Source organism: Leptopilina boulardi, unplaced genomic scaffold (assembly GCF_019393585.1).
Source record: "Leptopilina boulardi isolate dan_hultmark-lab unplaced genomic scaffold, ZJU_Lbou_2.1 LbouV2_396, whole genome shotgun sequence".
Lineage (NCBI taxonomy): Eukaryota > Metazoa > Arthropoda > Insecta > Hymenoptera > Figitidae > Leptopilina > Leptopilina boulardi.
This window is the reverse complement of record NW_026137969.1, coordinates 944201-963198: the sequence shown is the minus strand read 5'-3', so window position 1 is coordinate 963198 and position 18998 is coordinate 944201. Positions and strand designations below refer to the sequence as shown.

At 25.2% G+C, this 18998-nt stretch overlaps 2 protein-coding genes and 1 non-coding gene across 5 annotated transcripts; 2 read left to right on the top strand and 1 right to left on the bottom strand.

Annotated features, from left to right (window-relative positions):
* Positions 1–918: 918 nt before the first annotated feature.
* On the top strand, positions 919–3118 carry LOC127288786 (uncharacterized). 2 transcript variants are annotated; one of them, XM_051316437.1, is made up of 6 exons: positions 919–1039; positions 1140–1303; positions 1662–2087; positions 2153–2280; positions 2348–2551; positions 2970–3118. In XM_051316437.1, exons 2-5 carry the CDS (start codon positions 1208–1210, stop codon positions 2478–2480), a joined length of 783 nt encoding a protein of 260 aa, XP_051172394.1. In that variant the 5' UTR covers positions 919–1039; positions 1140–1207; the 3' UTR covers positions 2481–2551; positions 2970–3118. The 2 variants fall into 2 exon arrangements, with proteins under 2 accessions (XP_051172394.1, XP_051172393.1); XM_051316436.1 differs by lacking the exon at positions 919–1039 and having other exon boundaries at positions 1061–1303.
* A 5005-nt stretch (positions 3119–8123) lies between these two features.
* Positions 8124–17090, top strand: LOC127288784 (cysteine--tRNA ligase, cytoplasmic). 2 transcript variants are annotated; one of them, XM_051316434.1, is made up of 10 exons: positions 8124–8272; positions 9831–10012; positions 11256–11598; positions 11952–12092; positions 12389–12599; positions 12668–13143; positions 13539–13683; positions 15838–16046; positions 16253–16621; positions 16915–17090. In XM_051316434.1, exons 2-10 carry the CDS (start codon positions 9834–9836, stop codon positions 17041–17043), a joined length of 2202 nt encoding a protein of 733 aa, XP_051172391.1. In that variant the 5' UTR covers positions 8124–8272; positions 9831–9833; the 3' UTR covers positions 17044–17090. The 2 variants fall into 2 exon arrangements, with proteins under 2 accessions (XP_051172391.1, XP_051172392.1); XM_051316435.1 differs by having other exon boundaries at positions 8127–8272; positions 9834–10012.
* A 1243-nt stretch (positions 17091–18333) lies between these two features.
* LOC127288878 (5S ribosomal RNA) lies at positions 18334–18451 on the bottom strand. Its single transcript, XR_007844098.1, has one exon. It is a non-coding gene; the product is annotated as a 5S ribosomal RNA (ribosomal RNA).
* Positions 18452–18998: the final 547 nt, after the last annotated feature.

Here is an 18998-nt window from a genome sequence, read left to right as displayed (position 1 = left end):
GCAGAATAGGAATGAAACCGGAATCGTAATCGCAACCGGAAGAATGAGTTAGAGAAGGACAGATAGATTGTTTGTCCTTCTCTAACTTATTCTTCTGGTTGCGTTGACGATTACGGTTCAGTTACGTTTCTATTCTGCTCAGTCCTTGAATTTTAACAATAAGGCTGCAGTCCCATGGCAGCGTTTTGCGTTGCGTTTTGTCACTAGACCATTAGTGTGAAAGAGATGCAGATATATGTTTGCTATGTTTACACTCAGGATCTAGTGACAAAACGCAACGCAAAACGCTGCCATGGGACTGAAGCCTAAAGTCACTAAATTTTCACCAGAGCAGGGTGAGGTAGTTGACGAGAATTACGACAAATGACGAGTGAGGACAATGGCAATTTTTTGGTTACATCATACGTCATAAACTAATAAAATTATTATAGAATTGTCACGACTTTTCAAAATGCCGTTAAACCCGAAAAAAACACATTTGTTATAATTCTCAGTCAACTACCGCAACCTGGTCTAGTGGAAATTTAGTGACTTTATAGCAACTTAGTTTTAACTAGAATGTCACTAAATTTTCACTAAAGCAGGGTGCGGTAGTTGACCGAGAATTATGCCAAATAGCAAATGGTAACTTTCGTTAGTAGAGACATTGATATTTTTCCGTTCCACTTTAGTAACTTTATAGTTATTTTTTAAAAGTAACAAATTTAAGATGGACGTTTACTGGTGCTTCAATTTACATTCTAAAGAAATACACAGCACCAGTAAACGTCCATCTTGAATTTTCCCCCACCTAACTTGAATTTAATCAATGTTTCACATTTCGGATATTATACTTATGTCTTTTCCTCTCCCTTTTCAAATTTTTTCATTGATCACAGTTTTCCATCCTTGCTCCAGTCAACACACCGCTCCTTTCATGTCTGAACCACGAAGTAATATAAGGAGGCTCCACAAGCATAGAAAGGCGAGTCCAATTTTCCGGAAATTAATTGCTTCAACTAGGATTAACCTCACTAGCGGTTCCTAGCGGAAAACTCTTGTAAGCTCTAAATTTAAACAGTGGCGCGTGTCATATAACTGTCAAGTGTATGCATTAATGAATATATTCGTCATTGTTTGTTTTTATTTTTTTTTCATAGTGCTCTTTGATTTCTCGTGTTTGGGAGTTTTAGTTTTAGTTATCAAATTCAAAATTCGTGATATTGAAATGCCGACGTGCTTTGTACGCGGATGTAAGTCTTCGGACTATAAAAATCAAAAGGAAAACTCAGAGAGAAAAATTAGTTTATTTCGTCCAAACAGGGTGAGTATTAATTATTCTGTTTTCTTAGTAAATCTTGTAAATTGTATAAATTATTTTTGGATAATTAAAAAAGTAATTCTTTAAATAAAGTTCTTGTCTTGAAAACGTTTTGAAAACGTTACTGTATATATAGTTATTTTCAAAAATTAAAATGTCAAATTGAAAAATTTGTTTTATATTTAAAAATAAAAAACCTAAATCAATTGGTACTTTCGATAAAAAAATAAAATAAATAGAGAACGATGTATTAATTATAGTGAAAATTTTTAAGGAGTGTGCGAATGAAGATTAATATTTTAAAAAGTGTTTTTCGGATACTTTTTCAAGTCATTATTATTATTTGTTAAATGTTATATAGGAAGAGGTGTTAAGAAGGTGGCAGGAAATTGTACCAAATGGACAAAATTTGAAAAAACATCATGCCATTTGTGAGCTACATTTTGATAAAAATGATATTTTGAGACATGATGGAAATGAATTTACTTTACCGTCGGTACGTGCACGTTTAAAGGATGGTGCTACACCCAAAATTTTTGAAAAATTTGAAAAGAGTGAAACTACTCCACGTGTGATTGTAGTAACACATAATTTTCCTCATAATAACGATTTTGAAAAAGAAATTAATTTTGATGTAATTTATAAAAATGCTCATTGTATACCACTGCCTTCCTGTCACTGGTTCATGATGCGAGAAGAGGGCAAAATCATATGGAATTACTGGAAAGAAGATTGCTCTGAAGAAAGTGTGCAACTAGTTGTACTTTCTTCGAATATGATAGTGAAGGTAAGAAAATACTGTACGTACTCTATTAAGTGTGTAATAATTGCAATATATTTTTTTTTTGGTAGATTTTTTTGAAAGGAAAGGAGGTACATGTGGATAATATAAATTTTGCACAAAATGTGAAAGATATTGCAGATATACTGAAGAAGGTGGAAAATATTCTACCATGTGCTAGTGATGAATCGGAATACAGGTTTGCAGTATTTAGTTACATTTAACTTATATATATAGATTATTATTAAATTTATTTTTTATTTTAGGTCTTTAGATTGTAAAGGTTACGTAATGAAGACAGAATGTGGTAAAAGAGGTAAACGCGTAAAATTTTGTGATCCTTGTAAATTTCATCGATTACGATTACAAAAAAAAAAAAAAACGATTCCGGAAAACTAAACGCGAAAAACAAGGAATTGCGTGAAAAATTGAAAAGTGAAAACCGTCGAAAACAACGCACATCGTTCAAGGTAATGATAAGTGAAATTTGATTTTTAATGATAATTTAACAGAATTGCGACAATAGATTTTTTTTAAGGTAAAAATCAATTATTGTAAGAAGCGAAAAATTCTCTGAACTTTTTCACTACTTAAAACAATTTTTAAATTTGGATTTTCTGTAAAAATTTCACGTTGATCTCGAAAATACTTCCTTATTATATATAAGTATATGTATATCTAAAGGATTTTACAATTTTGTAAACTTGTAGCTGGTAGCTTACGCAAGTATGTAAATATTTAAATATTTTTATTATAAAAAATAGCTTTAAAAATGTGATATTTTTACAGGGAAAAAATTATAAAAATTTACTTAAGCAGTCTAATTTTTTTTAACACAAAGTACAAAATTTATAAGGTATAAGAAATTTAAAAAATATTTGTTAATAGATCAAGAAACTAGAAGAAAAGGTAGAAAATTTAAAATTAAAATGTTCAAAAATTGAAAATGAAGCCATTGTTAAGTGTTTAATTCAATTACCTGAAAATGAGCAAAATGCTGTGCGAACCATACTGGAAACTTCAAAAGTAAAGAGCAACAAAGGATTAAGATACCAATCGGATTGGGTTTATGAATGTATTCTTTTGAGGATCAAGAGTCCTAAAGGTTATGAACACATTCGAAGAAGACAACTTCTTCCATTACCAAGTGTAACAACTTTAAATAGGTACATGAAATTCATTAAAAGCCAGTATGGTTTTCAGGAAATCATTTTCGAAGGCATTAAATTAAAAACCAAATATATGTCGCCATTGGATGTTCACGGTGTGTACACTAAAATCAAATCTTTACTTATATTAAAGGGAAAAACTTTTTTGCATTATCGAGGATCTAAAATTATTAAATATTATTAAAATTTAAAAAAAAATGTTTTTGACCATTTGAGAATTCTTGTCTAAAAAAATAAAAATTGTTCAAAATTCATACGATCAATTTTTTTAAATCATGAAAAATGTATTTCATGTTGCTAAGGAGATATAATTTTTTTAAAACATTTTTTGGAAAATTAAATCGTACTTCTTTTTCAAAAATTAAAAAAACCCTGTGAATAATTTCTCACAACTCTTATTTTTTTATTTCTTAAATATTCTATTTTTTACGGTTGAAATTTAGTGGACTCTTCCATTGAATTGAATAAATATAGTTACAAATTTATATGCTTCTAAAATATGAGTAGAATTTTTTTTTTTTGTAGGATGCCTGTTAATCGATGAGATGAAATTAACCAAATATATCCACTTTGATGAAATGAATCTTAAATTTGAAGGATTCACCTATCTCGGCAATTATACCCCAGAAAATCAAACAAATCAAGCCGGTGATCATGCACTCGTTATGCTATTTCAGCCATTTAAAGGAAAATGGGTGCAAAGTTTGGGGTGTTTTTTAAGTAAAGGTTGTGCACCTGGTAAAGTATTGCACAAGTTAATAACTGAGTGCATAATTCTTACAGAGAATGCAGGATTAAAAATTGACGCGATAGTATCTGATGGAGCGTCATGGAACCGATCAATGTGGACTCAATTTGGAGTCAATGAGGAAGAAGTCAGCATAGAACACATCGTCGATTCAAGTCGCCGATTGTGGTTTGTGTCTGACTTCCCTCACTTGGTCAAATGTGTAAGAAATTTCTTAATAAAACATGGACTTCTAGAAGCAATTTGGGTAAAAAATTAATATCAATTTTTATTTATTAATTTAAAAACTTAATTTAGTAAATTTTCATTTTTAAAAATGACTTTAGAATCATTCAACAATTTTTTAAATAAATCCATATTATGGAAAATAAAATAAATCTAATATAGTAAGTTTACATTCAAAAAAAAGTAATATCTTGAAATTAATGCTTTCCAAACTTTTAACAAATTGTACTGGCAGTTAGTCGATTCGAACGAAATTAGATGAAAATTGTACTTCAATATATACTCAGAATATATATATATATATATATATATATATATATATATTACTATGATATTTACTGTCATGAATTTTTTAGACTCCAGATGGATTCATCGCGTTAATAATTTGGTTTTCCTTATTGGATTGCGAAAATACAGAAGATTTTTCTATAAAAGCAAACTTCAAATTTACAAAGAAGCATTTGCGACCCAGCTTATATGAGAAAATGAACGTCGCCTTGGCTTTCCAAGTACGTGATTTTATTGGTAAAAAATATTACTTTGATTTAATCAAATGAATAAAATATTTTCTGCTTTTTAAAAATTAACAGTTTTTTGGAGTCGCTGACCTTTTGGAATTAAATAAAAATAAGCACCCGGATTTAGAAGAGTGTGACTCTGCGATTGCCTTTTGCAAAAAATGGAAGGCTCTAATCAATGCTATGAATAGCAGAACACCAATAGATGCCTTAAAAGTTGACAATGAACCTTATAAAGTATGATCCATTTACATAAAATCAATATCAATTAAATGTTTGTTCTTAATAATACAACATTCAATTTCACGCTTGTATATTATACTTTACAGATTATTCAAAATTTTTTAAAATATCTTGAAGAATGGCAATCAGTGGCAACAGAAAAAAACTATAAATGTTTTCACAACAAAACGTTCTATGGGTTAAAAGTTTCTTTGAAAGCCACCCTAGAAATATGTCAATATCTGATAGAAAACTGTGGGTTCAGTTATATAATGACTGCTAGATTAAATCAGGATAGCTTGGAAGTACGCATTTTTTACAAAGGAAATTAAATTTTCTAAGTGTTCTATCCCAAAAAAATCAAAGTTTTTCAAAATTATTTTGTTAGTCTTGTTATTAAAAGTTCTCTCTTATTTCCACTTTCATCTAATTTTAAAGAAAAAAGAAATTTACTTTTAAATACATTTTTTTCAAGTAATTCACAAGTTGTAGTTAATTCTTATAAAAAATTTTAAAAAAGAATAAATTTATTATCTTTTGTTCATAAAGTCAATAAAAATTTAATGTTTTCAAAAAAAAACTTGATTTAAAAAAAATTGCATTGTCATTACATAACTGAGATTTTATTTTATAAAATTTTGAACTATTCAGAAAACATTGAATTTTATGGGTGCAATACTTGAAAAATTTTGTCCCACATAGAATTTAAATTATATTTTTTTTATTAATGGTTTAATGCATAATTTTGTTGTATTGTAGCGCTTCTTTGGAATGATGCGAGAGAGTTGTGGTGCGAACGACCACCCGGATTCGCGACTGTTCATACAATTATACAGATTAATTTCAACTTATTCTTTGATCGAGTCTCCGAAAGGATCAAATGTAGCAAGCTCAGAGATATTTGACGCTCTTTTACAAATTCAAGATATTGAGGAGAGAAATGAAAGAAAGAAAAAATGGGAAACTGAACTTGATAAAATTTTGGATAGTGGATCGAATATTGATGCATTAATTGAGGCCACAACTCTTTTACAAGACCACGATTATTGTGAATCAGAGACATCTGTTTATGCCAACGCTTATGTTGCTGGATATGTAGCACTCAAGGCTTCTTTGAGATTCGCAAAATTCATAGTAGATGAAAAAAGTGTCGTTTGCAAAAATTGTTGCGACGCATTAATTTTGTCTCCAAATGACCCGATACCAGAGCGACACAAACTCATCGAATTACGAACTAAAGGAAATCTAAAAAATCCTTCAGTTAAGCTATGCAATCTTATTAACATTTTAGAGGTTGCGGTAATGAAAATTGTAGGAAGTGGCAAGCTTGAAGAGGATACATTATTCCAGGTGACTTCTGCTCTTCAAGATTCATGTTCTGTACAATTGATCGGTTGCACAGATCACGCAGAATCACTCACTCGACGAATAATAACATTTTATTTAACAACCAGAATGTATTTCATATCAAAACAATGGAATAAAAATAATACTGAGAGAGCAAAGACAAGAGCAAAACGAAAAGAAGCTAAATTAGTCGAAGAACGCGATCGAGATGATGACACATATTTAAATGAACCACAAATTGGCGAAATACGAAGAGAAAGGAAAATTACTTTCCCGGAACTGAAAAATAAAAGACAAAAAATACAGCAAGATCAAGTGCAATAATATAATGTAAATAGTCTACAATAAAAAATACATTTTTATTGACACCTTTTGTACTACATTTTATAAATCACTTAATTTCTTATTTATTATAATCTATACAATTTTTAATAAATATAAATATATACAAATTCATTCATCTAAATAGCTAAAACGCATTAAAAAATATATATTAAATGTCAAAAATAGAAAACTATGAAAAAATTCCTTGTATAAATCAAAAATTAATTTCCATTTCATTACATATTTAATACAATAACAATAAAATAATTAAAAATCCTCCAATATTAAAATATTGAGACTATAAAAATTTCTATTTTATACTTAAAAATTTCATGTATAAATTAAAAATAAAATAATATTGCAAATTTTAAAATATATAAAATAAAATCTAAATAAAACAAAAATATAATTCACAAGTTGATTACCATAATTGTATAAAGTTTGTAAATTTTAGGCGCTCGTATCAGAAGTTCTTTTCTTTTAAATTACATTTGTCATTTCTACTGCATTCACGTTAACCTCGTTAATAGTTTTTAAAAGATTATTAAATTCTTCGACATTAGTTACTTTTATGTATGGCGAAAAAGGCATCACTTTGTTGTTAAAATAAATTCTTATTTCCATATTATTAAATACTGCCACTCTTTTTAAAACTTTGTAATTCTCTTCAACTCTTTGAAAACCAAAAAAGGTTTCATTTCCTTTTGTATAACACCACCTCTTGTCAGGTAATTTAACAAATTCCAATTGATTTTGTAAATTTTTGAATATTAACTTAGAATCTGCATGTGCTGTAACATTTGTGTACTTTTCTACGTCGTCTTTACAACTTTTCATTTTTCAGTAATTATAAGAATCTGTAAAATTATTTTACATTATTAAACACAAGAATTTTCATGTGGATTTTAAAATATTAACAAATTAAAAAAATTTCTTATTCTTTGAGCAAAAAGTTTATTAAATAGAATGTTTATTAATTATGAAAATAGATAATAATCATCAACACTTACCTCCTTTTTCTTGTTTGATTTTGATATAGTGCAAAAAAACGAATAACAGCACATGAAGCACGTCTCAGCATCACAAAAACAACAAATAACTGCATTTATTTATTTAAATAAAATTTGTCACAGTTATAATAATTCCTTGTTGTGCTTGACAATAATCGAAATTGTAGGTTATGTTTACTGTATCAAACTACATAAGTTTTTAATTAGACGATATACTTACTCGGTGGATTTATAATGACTGTAAATACAAGTTTTAAAAATGATATAAATTTTTAAACACAAGTAACTAAAAACATAAAAAAACACGATAAATGCATTTTTGGGTATCTCACCACTTGACACGCGCCACTGTTTAAATTTAGAGCTTACAAGAGTTTTCCGCTAGGAACCGCTAGTGAGGTTAATCCTAGTTGAAGCAATTAATTTCCGGAAAATCGGACTCGGTTTTCTCACACTTTGCCCACCTAGTGGAGCCTCCTTATACTACTCCGTGGTCTGAACGTCCTGAACGTGTTTCTCATAACCTCAAATAAAGTCATAATTAGTTTCGTTGGTTCACGTGTGTTTGCATCATCTATCTATAGTCTTTTTTGTTTGCATCACTTTTTCATTAATAAATACACAAAAGGTAAGTTATAATTTTTTAATTTTTCCATAAATTTTATTTATAAGAAATAATCTTTACTTTTAAAAAAGTAATTTTTTTCACCCCAATAATTCAAGATAATTAAAAAAAAAATAATTATTAAATAAACAATTTTTTTATTTATTCCGTATGTTCGTTTTTTCCTTATTTGACGAGTGAATTTTTTTTCTGGAAATAAATTCTCTTATATTTAAATATGATGCTGAAAAATTTAACATTTTTTTCACATGTTTTTAATGTGACCTTCAGAGAAAGTTGAAAAAAATGCAAAATAATAGAATATAAAAAACAATTGCGAATTTAAAAAAAATAAAACAAACTTTTTATAACAATTAGAAGTTTAATATAAGTGAATTTTTGAAAAAAAATTGAATTTCAACAAATAAATTAAATATAAATAAATGCTTAAATTTATAAATAATTAAATCTCCACATTTGTGAATTTTTATAAAATCGAATTAAATTTTCTTATTTATAAAATAAAAATTTGTTTTATGTAATTTAATTTTTTTCAATAATTAATTTTTATTTTGCTGCTTATTGTTAAATTGTGTTTAATTATAATAATTTTCATATCAATTTAAAATTATTAATAAATCATTTTTATATTTAAAATAAATATTTGTTAATAAATTAAAAGTGTGAATTAATTATCAAATTTATTTTAAAAAAAAATTGTAATTTTTATTTAAAATAATAAAATCTTATATTCAAATTAATAATTTTTCTATTCGATATAAATGTATTTTTTTATTATTATTTATATATTATTTTATATAAACGAAAAAAAAATTTTTTTTAATTTTTTGCAAAAAAGGCGAATTAGCATTTTATCTTGAATCTAAATAATTATTGATGGAAGAATTATTATTATTATTATTATTATACACACAAAATTATCGAGTCAATTGGAAATATTGCATAAATTTATTTAAATTTTATTACACTGACATTTGAGGAAACATCTCTTATCTCAATTGAGAGCATTGTACTTTTTTTTTTTAAATAATTATTTTATACATTACATATGTCCTTACGGAAATTTCAAATTTTAATATTTAAAATGCATAAAAATATATATAATATTTATTTGCATAAAAATTTAATATTTAAAGTTACAAAATTAATAAAAATTTAATGAATTAAATTTTCCAAATAAACGAAATTTCTAAAATTTATTTATTTATATTAAAAGAAAATCAGGGTTCAAAATATTTTTTTTATGCTAAACGATTTTTAAAGAAATAATTTTTTAAAATGAAAAATTCTATAATTTTTTGTCTAAAAAATATTTTTTTACAATTTGCTGATTAATGAAAACTATAAGAAATTATTTTTTAGGCAAAAAATTATAAAATTTTCCATTTTAAAAAATTATCTCTTTAAAAATCGTTTATCATAAACGTTACATACTTCAGCTTCCTGATTTATCTTTATATATATTTTATAGGAAAAATTTATAGCTTTTAAATAATAGTAATAAAATTTTTGAAAAAAGGGGGTTAAATTGTTTTTTTAACGATTTAATGACAATTTTTAGAAGATGTCGAAAAGGGTGCAGCCACCATGGAATCCACCTGAACGTAAGGGAAATCCAGTTTTAAAATTATTTAATAGTTTAACTCGACAGAAGGAAGAATTTATTCCACTTTATGGTAATCGGGTACTTTGGTACTCCTGTGGACCGACAGTGTACGATGCTTCGCATATGGGACACGCGAGGTGACTAAAAATTTTAAATTCAAAAAAATAAAAACTAGAAAATAATTATCTAAAAAAACTAAATATTATTACTTTTTATTATTTTAATAAACCTTTAAAATAATTATTTTTAAGCCGAATTTTTATTTATTCGAATTAGTATTTTGCAGAATTTTCATCAAAACGATTTTCTATATTAAAGAATTTTTATATAATCGAAAATTCACTTCACAGAATTGTTATTTGTTCGAATTTTTATTTGCTCGAATTTTATTGCATAGAATTTTCATTTTATTCTTTCAGATACATTTTCTTTTGTTCGAATTATTATTTGATATAATTCATATAACCGATTTTTTCATACTACATAATTTTTACTTAAACGAAAAATCATTTAACAGAATTTCTATAATTGATAGAATTTTCATTTATCCGAAATTTGCAAATGTCCGAACAAACAATCGATTTTGGCGCGATTTTTAAAATCAACCAATCACAATTTTATGGATAATTTTTGATTGGTTGATTTTAAAAATCGCGCCTAAATCTTTCCATCGATTGTTTGTTCGGTCATTTGCAATTTCGGATAAATGAAAATTCTATCAATTATAGAAATTCTGTTAAATGATTTTTCGTTTAAGAAAAAAATTTTGTAGTATGAAAAAATCGGTTATATGGAAATTCAATCAAATAATAATTCGAACAAATGAAAATTCATTTGAAAGAATAAAATTAAAATTCTATGTAATGAAATTCTACCCAATAAAAATTCTTTAAAATGCCTATTATATTAAATGAAAATTCGAGCAAATAAAAATTTTGACAATTAAAAATTCGAACAAATAATTCTGTGAATTAAATTTTCAGTTATATAAAAATTGTGTAATATAGAAAATCGTTTTGATGAAAATTCTATAAAATACTAATTCGAACAAATAAAAATTCGGCTTAAAAATAATTATGACAAATGAAATTCCATAAAATGAAAATTCTAACTAATGATTTTTAGAACATAATCATGCGGTCCTTAAAATCCATTTATTTTACAATACTAACCGCCATGAATACGATGATAAAAATATACAAAAAAAAACAATAAATCACTAAAATGTTTTTCAATTATAAACGAAATTACTATTTGAATGATATTTTCGTTTCTAATTAAAAGCTTTGTTTTTTTTTTTTAAAAAGGACAATTAGAATTATTTGCATAATTTGTACGGTTAAAAATCGATTAAATTCCCTCTTTTTTTTGAAAATTTAGATCTTACATAACTTTTGATATTCTTCGACGAATTCTCACCGACTATTTTGGTTACGATGTTCTCTATGTGATGAATATAACTGATATCGATGATAAAATCATTAAACGAGCAAGACAAAATTATTTATTTGATCAATATGTTGGGGAAAATCATACATTGGATGAAACACTATCCGATGCACGTAGTATGCTTTCGGCTATTGAAAGTACAATAAGAACGACAAATGACGCCGATAAAAAGGAAATGTTTATTAAAATGTTGGATAGAGTTCAATTAGCAATTGAAAATCTCGAAACGGCAGTGAAATCAAATGATGATAATAATATCAAAAAATGCCAAAAAGTAAGAAGTTTGCTTTTCTTCTTTTTTATTTTCATTAAATTTTATAAACTTCAATTAAAGAAAATTTGACTAAAATTTTGTTAATTTAATAAAAAGTATTCTTTTCTTTTGTTTTTATAATTGTAATTAAATTTTATAAATTTTAATTAATGAAAATTTCAAGAAAAAAAATTTTAATAAAAATTAAACTAAAATTTTGTTTATAATTAATAAAAAATATTTATTCACGTGCGATATATAAATAAAATGATTTTTTTAATTTAAAAAATTGTAAATTATTCATTAACTGTTAGTCTGTAAGAGAAAAATGTATTTTATTTTATAATCGAAATTTTATTTTTTTTAATTTTAAGATTTTACTGGCTGAAACTCGAGATCCATTATCGGATTGGTTGGATAAGAAAAATGGAAGTTCAGTAACTGAGCAGTCAATTTTTAGAAAACTCTCGGAACACTGGGAATCGGAATTTCACAAAGATATGGATGCAATTAATGTAAGTTTTCTCCAACTAGTTTTTGAATTTTTTTTACATTGTTTCTTTTTTTTTTAAATTAATTTAAATTAACTTTTAAAAAACAAATTTAAATTTCTATCAATCGAACAGAATAATTAAAAAAAAAACAAAATTGTAATAATTATTAATTATGTAAATTTATTTTCGTTTTGATTAGATATTAAAAATCTAATAAAAAAAGTTGGCATGAAAATCGACTAAAAGTACTTTTTTTTCGCTTTGAAAATTACGAAATTATTTAAAATGACTTTTGTGAAACATTTTTCTTTTATTAGGTTTTAAGACCAAATGTATTAACAAGAGTAAGTGAGTACGTGCCGGAAATAGTAAATTTTATAGAAAAAATTGTGGCAAATGGTCTTGCCTACGAAAGCAATGGATCGATTTATTTTGACGTTTCAACTTTTGATAAACGAGATAAGCATCATTACGCTAAACTTGTACCAGAAGCTTATGGCGATACGTCTAGTTTGCACGACGGTGAAGGTAAAGTCAATTTTTTTTTTATATTATAAAAATATTTATAATTATTTTAAATTTTTGAAAATTTTCAGGAGATTTATGCATTTCTGAGGATCGATTAATGGAGAAAAAATCGCCAAATGATTTTGCTCTGTGGAAAAGTTCAAAATCAGGTGAACCATGGTGGGATAGTCCATGGGGTCGTGGTCGTCCTGGTTGGCATATTGAATGTTCTGTAATGGCTTCGGCAATTTGTGGTGAAAATTTAGATATTCATACAGGTGGAATTGATTTGAAATTTCCCCATCATGATAATGAATTGGCACAAGCTGAGGCATATTTTGATAATTCACATTGGGTTCGTTATTTTCTACATTCGGGACATCTCACAATATCGGGTTGTAAAATGTCCAAATCATTGAAAAATTTCATTACAATTCAAGATGCATTGAAAAAACATACGGCAAGGCAATTGAGATTTGCATTTCTTCTTCATTCGTGGAAAGATACACTTGATTATAGTGATGCCACTATGGAAAGTGCGGTGCAATATGAGAAATTTATTAATGTAAGTTGCTTTCTTCTTAAAAAAAAAAAAAAAAAAATTGCGTGGGCGTTGAAAAATGTGAGCACCACTGGCCTCAAGACTTTGATACTTGTTGAAAATTTTAAGTTTTCTTTACAAAAAAAAAAAAAAATTTTCAAATTAAATGCAATCACGAACAGGACAGTAAGAAAATAAATCGGCAAAAATTAAGCAATAGTTTAAAGCGAAAAGCTTTAAGAAAAAAAAAATATAAGCAAATCATTTTAAGAATTATAAAATAGCGTTTAATGGAATTTAACTAAAATTTTCAACTCAAGTTGAAAATGTTATTTTTCAAATTTTGAGTAAAAAAAAACCGTTGAAAAAATGTTTTTATTTTTCAAAAAAAAAAAAAATAATAATTACGTTTGTCGCAGGAATTTTTCTTGAACGTTAAATGTCGAATTCGAAATATTGGCACAGGAACGACACTCAATACTTTTAATAAATGGACAAATGCAGAATTAGAAATGAATACGAAATTTACCACAGCGAAGGAAAGTGTTCATAAATCCCTTTGTGGTAAGATTTAATTTAATTTTTATGTTTTTTTAAAACTCTTCTTTTTTAGTATCAAAATACTTTTTTTTTTTTAATAACACCTCAAATTATTTTTAAAATATATAATAAATTTATTTATTTACAAAAAAATAAAAAAAAATTATCTAAAATTATTCGCCAAATTAATAATTTTCAATAATATTGATCAATTTGCTTCAATTGAAATAATTTTAAACATGGTGTATAACGGTCAGGGAAGTCAGGGAATTTCTTTAATTTTCTGTAATTTTTTATAAATAAATTAAAGTAACTATTAGTTTCAAATTTTTTTTTACTTTTTTCTCAAATTAAATGCAAATTAAAAATTTGGCCTTCACACTCAATTATTAAGCATGTGATATATCTTATATTCATAAAGTAAATAATTATTTACTACTATTTATTGAATCTAATATATGATTTTTTAAACTTGGATAACAATTAATTAATTTTTTTCAGTGAAATATTTCGTTTTTTTAATAAAAATAAAAATTATTTGATACAATTTTATTTTATCGGTTCAACTTGAAATAAAGTAAATTATATTCATTAATACGAATAATTTATTATTTAATGCTAATAGCCACATTTAACTTATAAAAATTTTTACGGCGTCGTATCTTAAATTATCGAATTTCTATTTAGCAAAATTGTATAAAATGGATTTTATATTATGCAAAATTTTTAATTTACATTTAACTAAAATTCGATTAAAAAGGATTTCTATTTAGCAGAACACTTATAAAGCATTTTTTTCTAATACTTTTAAAAAAATTTTAATTAATATAATTTCAATTTAACGAAATTTATGTCTATAAAAATTGACAAAAAAAGAACTAAGTAGAATTTTTCTTAAATGAGAATTCTGCTAATAAGAATTAGTTGGAATTAAAATTTTCTTTAATAAAAACTTTGTTAATTAAGAATTTTGTTAAATAGAAATTCTGTTAATTGTGGATTTATTGAATGACAATTCTGTTAAGTAAATATTTTGATAAATCAAAATTTACTAAAATCACAATTCTGTAAAAAAAATTTCATTTATGCAATTTTTCTTGATATAAATTCTGTTAAATTGAAATTGTATTAATTTGAAATTCGATGTACTAGAAAATCTTCTTTATATAATTTTACTAAATAAAAATTTGATAATTTAACAGGGTGTCTACTAGTCCTGGAAGTCCTGGAAATGTCCTGGAATTTGAAAAAATGTCCTGGAATGTCCTTGAAAGTCCTGGAATTTTAATTTTTCTCCTTGAATTTTTTATATTTTGCTTTTAAATTTTTAAAAATTTATAATTTTGTCAATCAAGTTAATAAAAATTCATTAAATAAGTAAAATGAAAATTTACTTAAGTGATTAATTAATTTTTTAATAATTTCTGAAAACAATAGTTAAACTAAACATTTTTTTATTCCTTAAGGTCATCCAATTTAATGTCCTGGAAAAATAAGAAATTTGTCCTGGAAAGTCCTGAAAAAGTCCTGGAATTTTAATTCAGATTTTTAGTAGACACCTTGTAATTAAGATATGACACCGTAAAAATTCTTTTAAATTAAATGTTTAGAATATTTATACGTCTCCAATTAGTTAATTTATTTCACTTAAATATTTTTTTTTTACGAAACATTATTTATTTTGTTCAAATACATATGAAATTAGTGGATAATAGACAGGTAAATAATTTAATAAATTGTATCAAAAAAAAAATTTTTTTAGTTTAATTTAGGTCAGGGAAAAGTCAGGGAATTTTTTTCCTAGCAGTTTTTAGACACCCTGAAAATTCATCTGAAAGAAAATTCTATGCAATGAAATTCTTTAAAATGTCTATTATGTTAAATGAAAATTCGAGCAATTAAAAATTCTGACAAATAAAAATTCGAATAATTAAAAATTCTGTGAAGTGAATTTTCGGTTATATAAAAATTCTGTAATATAGAAAATCAGTTTAATAAAAATTCTGCAAAATACTAATTCAAACAAATAAAAATTCGGCTCAAAAATAATTATGATAAATGAAATTCTATAAAATAAAAATTCTAACTAATGATTTTAAGAACATATTCATGCGTCCCAATTTTCTAAAATAATGTTTACAATTCAGTAAATAAAATTTTTTTGTTTACATATTACAGACAACATTGATACGAGAAGTGCTTTGGAAGTGATTCGAGATCTCGTTACACATTCGAATGTTTATATTAAAGATACTGAGAATCCGAATACACTTTTGTTACGTGACATTGCTGTTTATATGACAAAAATGTTTACAATTTTCGGTGCTATTTCCAGTTCGCATAATGACATTGGTCTTCCAGTTGGCAGTGAAACTGTAAATTTCAATGTAAGGGGATAACAATTATTTCTTCTTCTAATTTTTAGTATTTGAAGTAATTTATTTGTTACAAAACAATTAAATAACAAAAGAAATTTTGAAATTAAATTTGAATGCAAATGACGTTTTTTTCGGTAGAATTAAAATTTAAATGGTCTTTTCTTTAAAATTATATTCAATTATTATTAAATTGACTGAATTTTTTTTTTTTTTAGATGGAGGAAACGATAATGCCATATTTAAATGTTTTGGCCGATTTTCGTAATAAAGTTCGTGATCAGGCAAAATCAATAAAAGCAATGGAAATATTAAATGAATGCGATACATTGCGTGATGATATTTTACCAAATTTTGGTGTACGTTTTGAGGATGGCGATTTTTGCAGTATAAAACTTGTTGATAAAGAGGAACTTTTGCGTGAAAAAGAAATTAAAAAACAAATTGACGCTGAAAAAGCGGCCGAGAAGGAAAGAAAAAAAGCGGAAATTGCCGCTGCAGCCGCTGTCAAAGATGCTTTACGAAAAATACCACCATTGGAATTATTTTTAATGGAAACCGACAAGTATTCAAAATTCGACGAGAATGTAAGTATTTTTAACATAATATTATTTCAACGCAAATAAAAACAAAAATTTCATAAAATAATTGTTGAAAATTAATTATACTGATATTAAAAGTCATTATTAGGAAATATCAAATTTTTCTAAAAATAGACTGCAACTATAGGTGAAATAAAATGAAATGATCCAATTGAAATTTTTTTTTAAGAATTTTGAATTGTTCTTTATAAAATGTTTGTTTAACATATTTTTCTATTGAAAGAATATAATAATTATTCAATTAGATTAAAATTTTTATTAAAATTATTTTTTTTCAGGGCCTACCGACGCTGGACGCTGCAGGTAAGGAAATTAGTAAAGGTCTTTTAAAAAAATTACAAAAATTACAACTAGCACAAGAAAAAAGGTACAACGACTATCTCGATAGTTTAAAAACAAATTCTTAGGTAAAATGAAAATCAACAAAATAAACATTATTTTGATACAACAATAATTTTTATATTTATATTTTTGAAAATGACTTTCGTTTGCTAAAAAAAAATTAGAAGAAGAAAAAATCTGGTCAAATTAGACAAATTTTTAAAGAAAAAAAAAATTAATTTTTTTAAGAAGAAAAAGTGAGATTTTTTTTCATCGGTATTTGAATAATTTTTAAATTGATAAAAAAAATTTTGCTTCAAACGTAAATTAAATACGTTTAATTTTTTATATAATTATATAAAATAAAACGACCTGCTTTTTTATATTTTTAATATGAAAAAATATTTTTTAGTCAATTTTTTTTTTTTAATGTGATAGGAATTAAAGCAAGTGAATTTAAAAAATATATTTGACTCAGTATCACTCAGTGTTTAATTAAAATTGAACTGTACTTTTTCTTCGACTTATTGATGTTAAAAAGTAATTTACGGTTTAAAAAAAAAACAATCTCACGGATTATTTAATGAAATTGAAGAATTTATTTTAAAAAGTATTTATTAGACTATATCCATTTATAATTTTCGTCCAATGATAACAAAAAATTAAATTAAACATCTTTTTTTTACGAAAAAAGAAAGTTTATAAAACAAATTTTTATAAAAAAAAAAGTAATAGATGAAGAAATTAACAATAATATTAAGTAAATGAAATAACTGAACCATAATTAATAATAATTTAAAAATATATTTTAAACATTAATGAGCTATGATTAATAAAATAAAGAAAAATATATACAAAATTAATTTATGTAATTTTCAATATCCATTGCATTTTTTAATCGGATAACTTCAAAAGCTTAAGGATCATGTTTTTTTTGTTCATAAATAATATTTTCGATAATAAATTTTATTATTACTATATTTGTAAAATTGTAAATTTTCATATTATATTTGAAAAAAAATATTAATTCATATTAATTAATAAAAAAAAAAAATGGATATTGTCATTTTCCTAATTTGTTACAGTGAAAAAATATTATCCACAGCCGGTAAAGTTATCTGTAGAAAATTTCTTTTTTACCAACAGCAATTAATACAGTTCCAATGCATACCAATTTGTACTTATTTCCGATGTTATCCATAAATGGTAAAGAAGCAGTTATTTTTATTAATTTTCTTCTTTTATCAACAGTAATATTCTGTTATATTATAAAAAAAATTAATCATTTATTCATATTTTTTCAAAAATAATTCTAATAAATAATAAACAAAATAAGTAGAGTGAAATTTTAAATTATAAAAGTTAAAAAAAAAGTAAGCCAACACTACGCGGTATTCCCAAGCGGTCACCCATCCAAGTACTAACCACGCTCAATGTTGCTTAACTTTGGTGATCGGACGAGAACCAGTGTAACAACATGATATGAGCGTTGACTGATAATCGAAGTTTTACAAATTGTCCAAAATTAAAAGATTGTTGTTAAGTATTTTATAAATAGAATTTGTATTCATAATTTTTTAATAACTTTAAGTAAGTCAATCATTCTAATTTAATAAAATTAGATTAATTTTAAATTTTCCACTAATTACATGAGGACAAAATAACCTCGCCAGCAAATTTTGCAAACGAAATATTTTTGTCTTCCATCAAGTCAAATACTAGTTTTAGAATTATTGTTATATATTTTCATTTACAGTTTTGATAAATTATTGTATTGGCAATTCGGAATTCGCTAATTTTCGATCGTTGCGCTCATGGTGGCAATTTTCTGAATTAAGTTCAAAATCAGTTCCTTCTCCCACTACTGTAGTTACAACTTTTTGTAAACAAAGTTGTGGACTGATCAGGGTTGCGTATATATATGTATAAAGGCCTGAGCAGAATAGAAACGTAACCGCAAACGCAACCGGAATAATGAGTTGGAGAAGGACAAACAATATGTCTATCCTTCTCTAACTCATTCTTGTGATTACGATTCCGG

Coding starts and splice junctions, on each gene's coding strand:
- LOC127288786 (XM_051316436.1), top strand. CDS start 1,097: ATGAATATATTCGTCATTGTTTGTTTTTATTTTTTTTTCATAGTGCTC. Junction 1,304..1,661: donor GTTTATTTCGTCCAAACAGG/GTGAGTATTAAT, acceptor AATGTTATATAG/GAAGAGGTGTTAAGAAGGTG. Junction 2,088..2,152: donor CTTCGAATATGATAGTGAAG/GTAAGAAAATAC, acceptor TTTTTTTGGTAG/ATTTTTTTGAAAGGAAAGGA.
- LOC127288784 (XM_051316434.1), top strand. CDS start 9,834: ATGTCGAAAAGGGTGCAGCCACCATGGAATCCACCTGAACGTAAGGGA. Junction 11,599..11,951: donor ATATCAAAAAATGCCAAAAA/GTAAGAAGTTTG, acceptor TTTAATTTTAAG/ATTTTACTGGCTGAAACTCG. Junction 12,600..12,667: donor TAGTTTGCACGACGGTGAAG/GTAAAGTCAATT, acceptor GAAAATTTTCAG/GAGATTTATGCATTTCTGAG.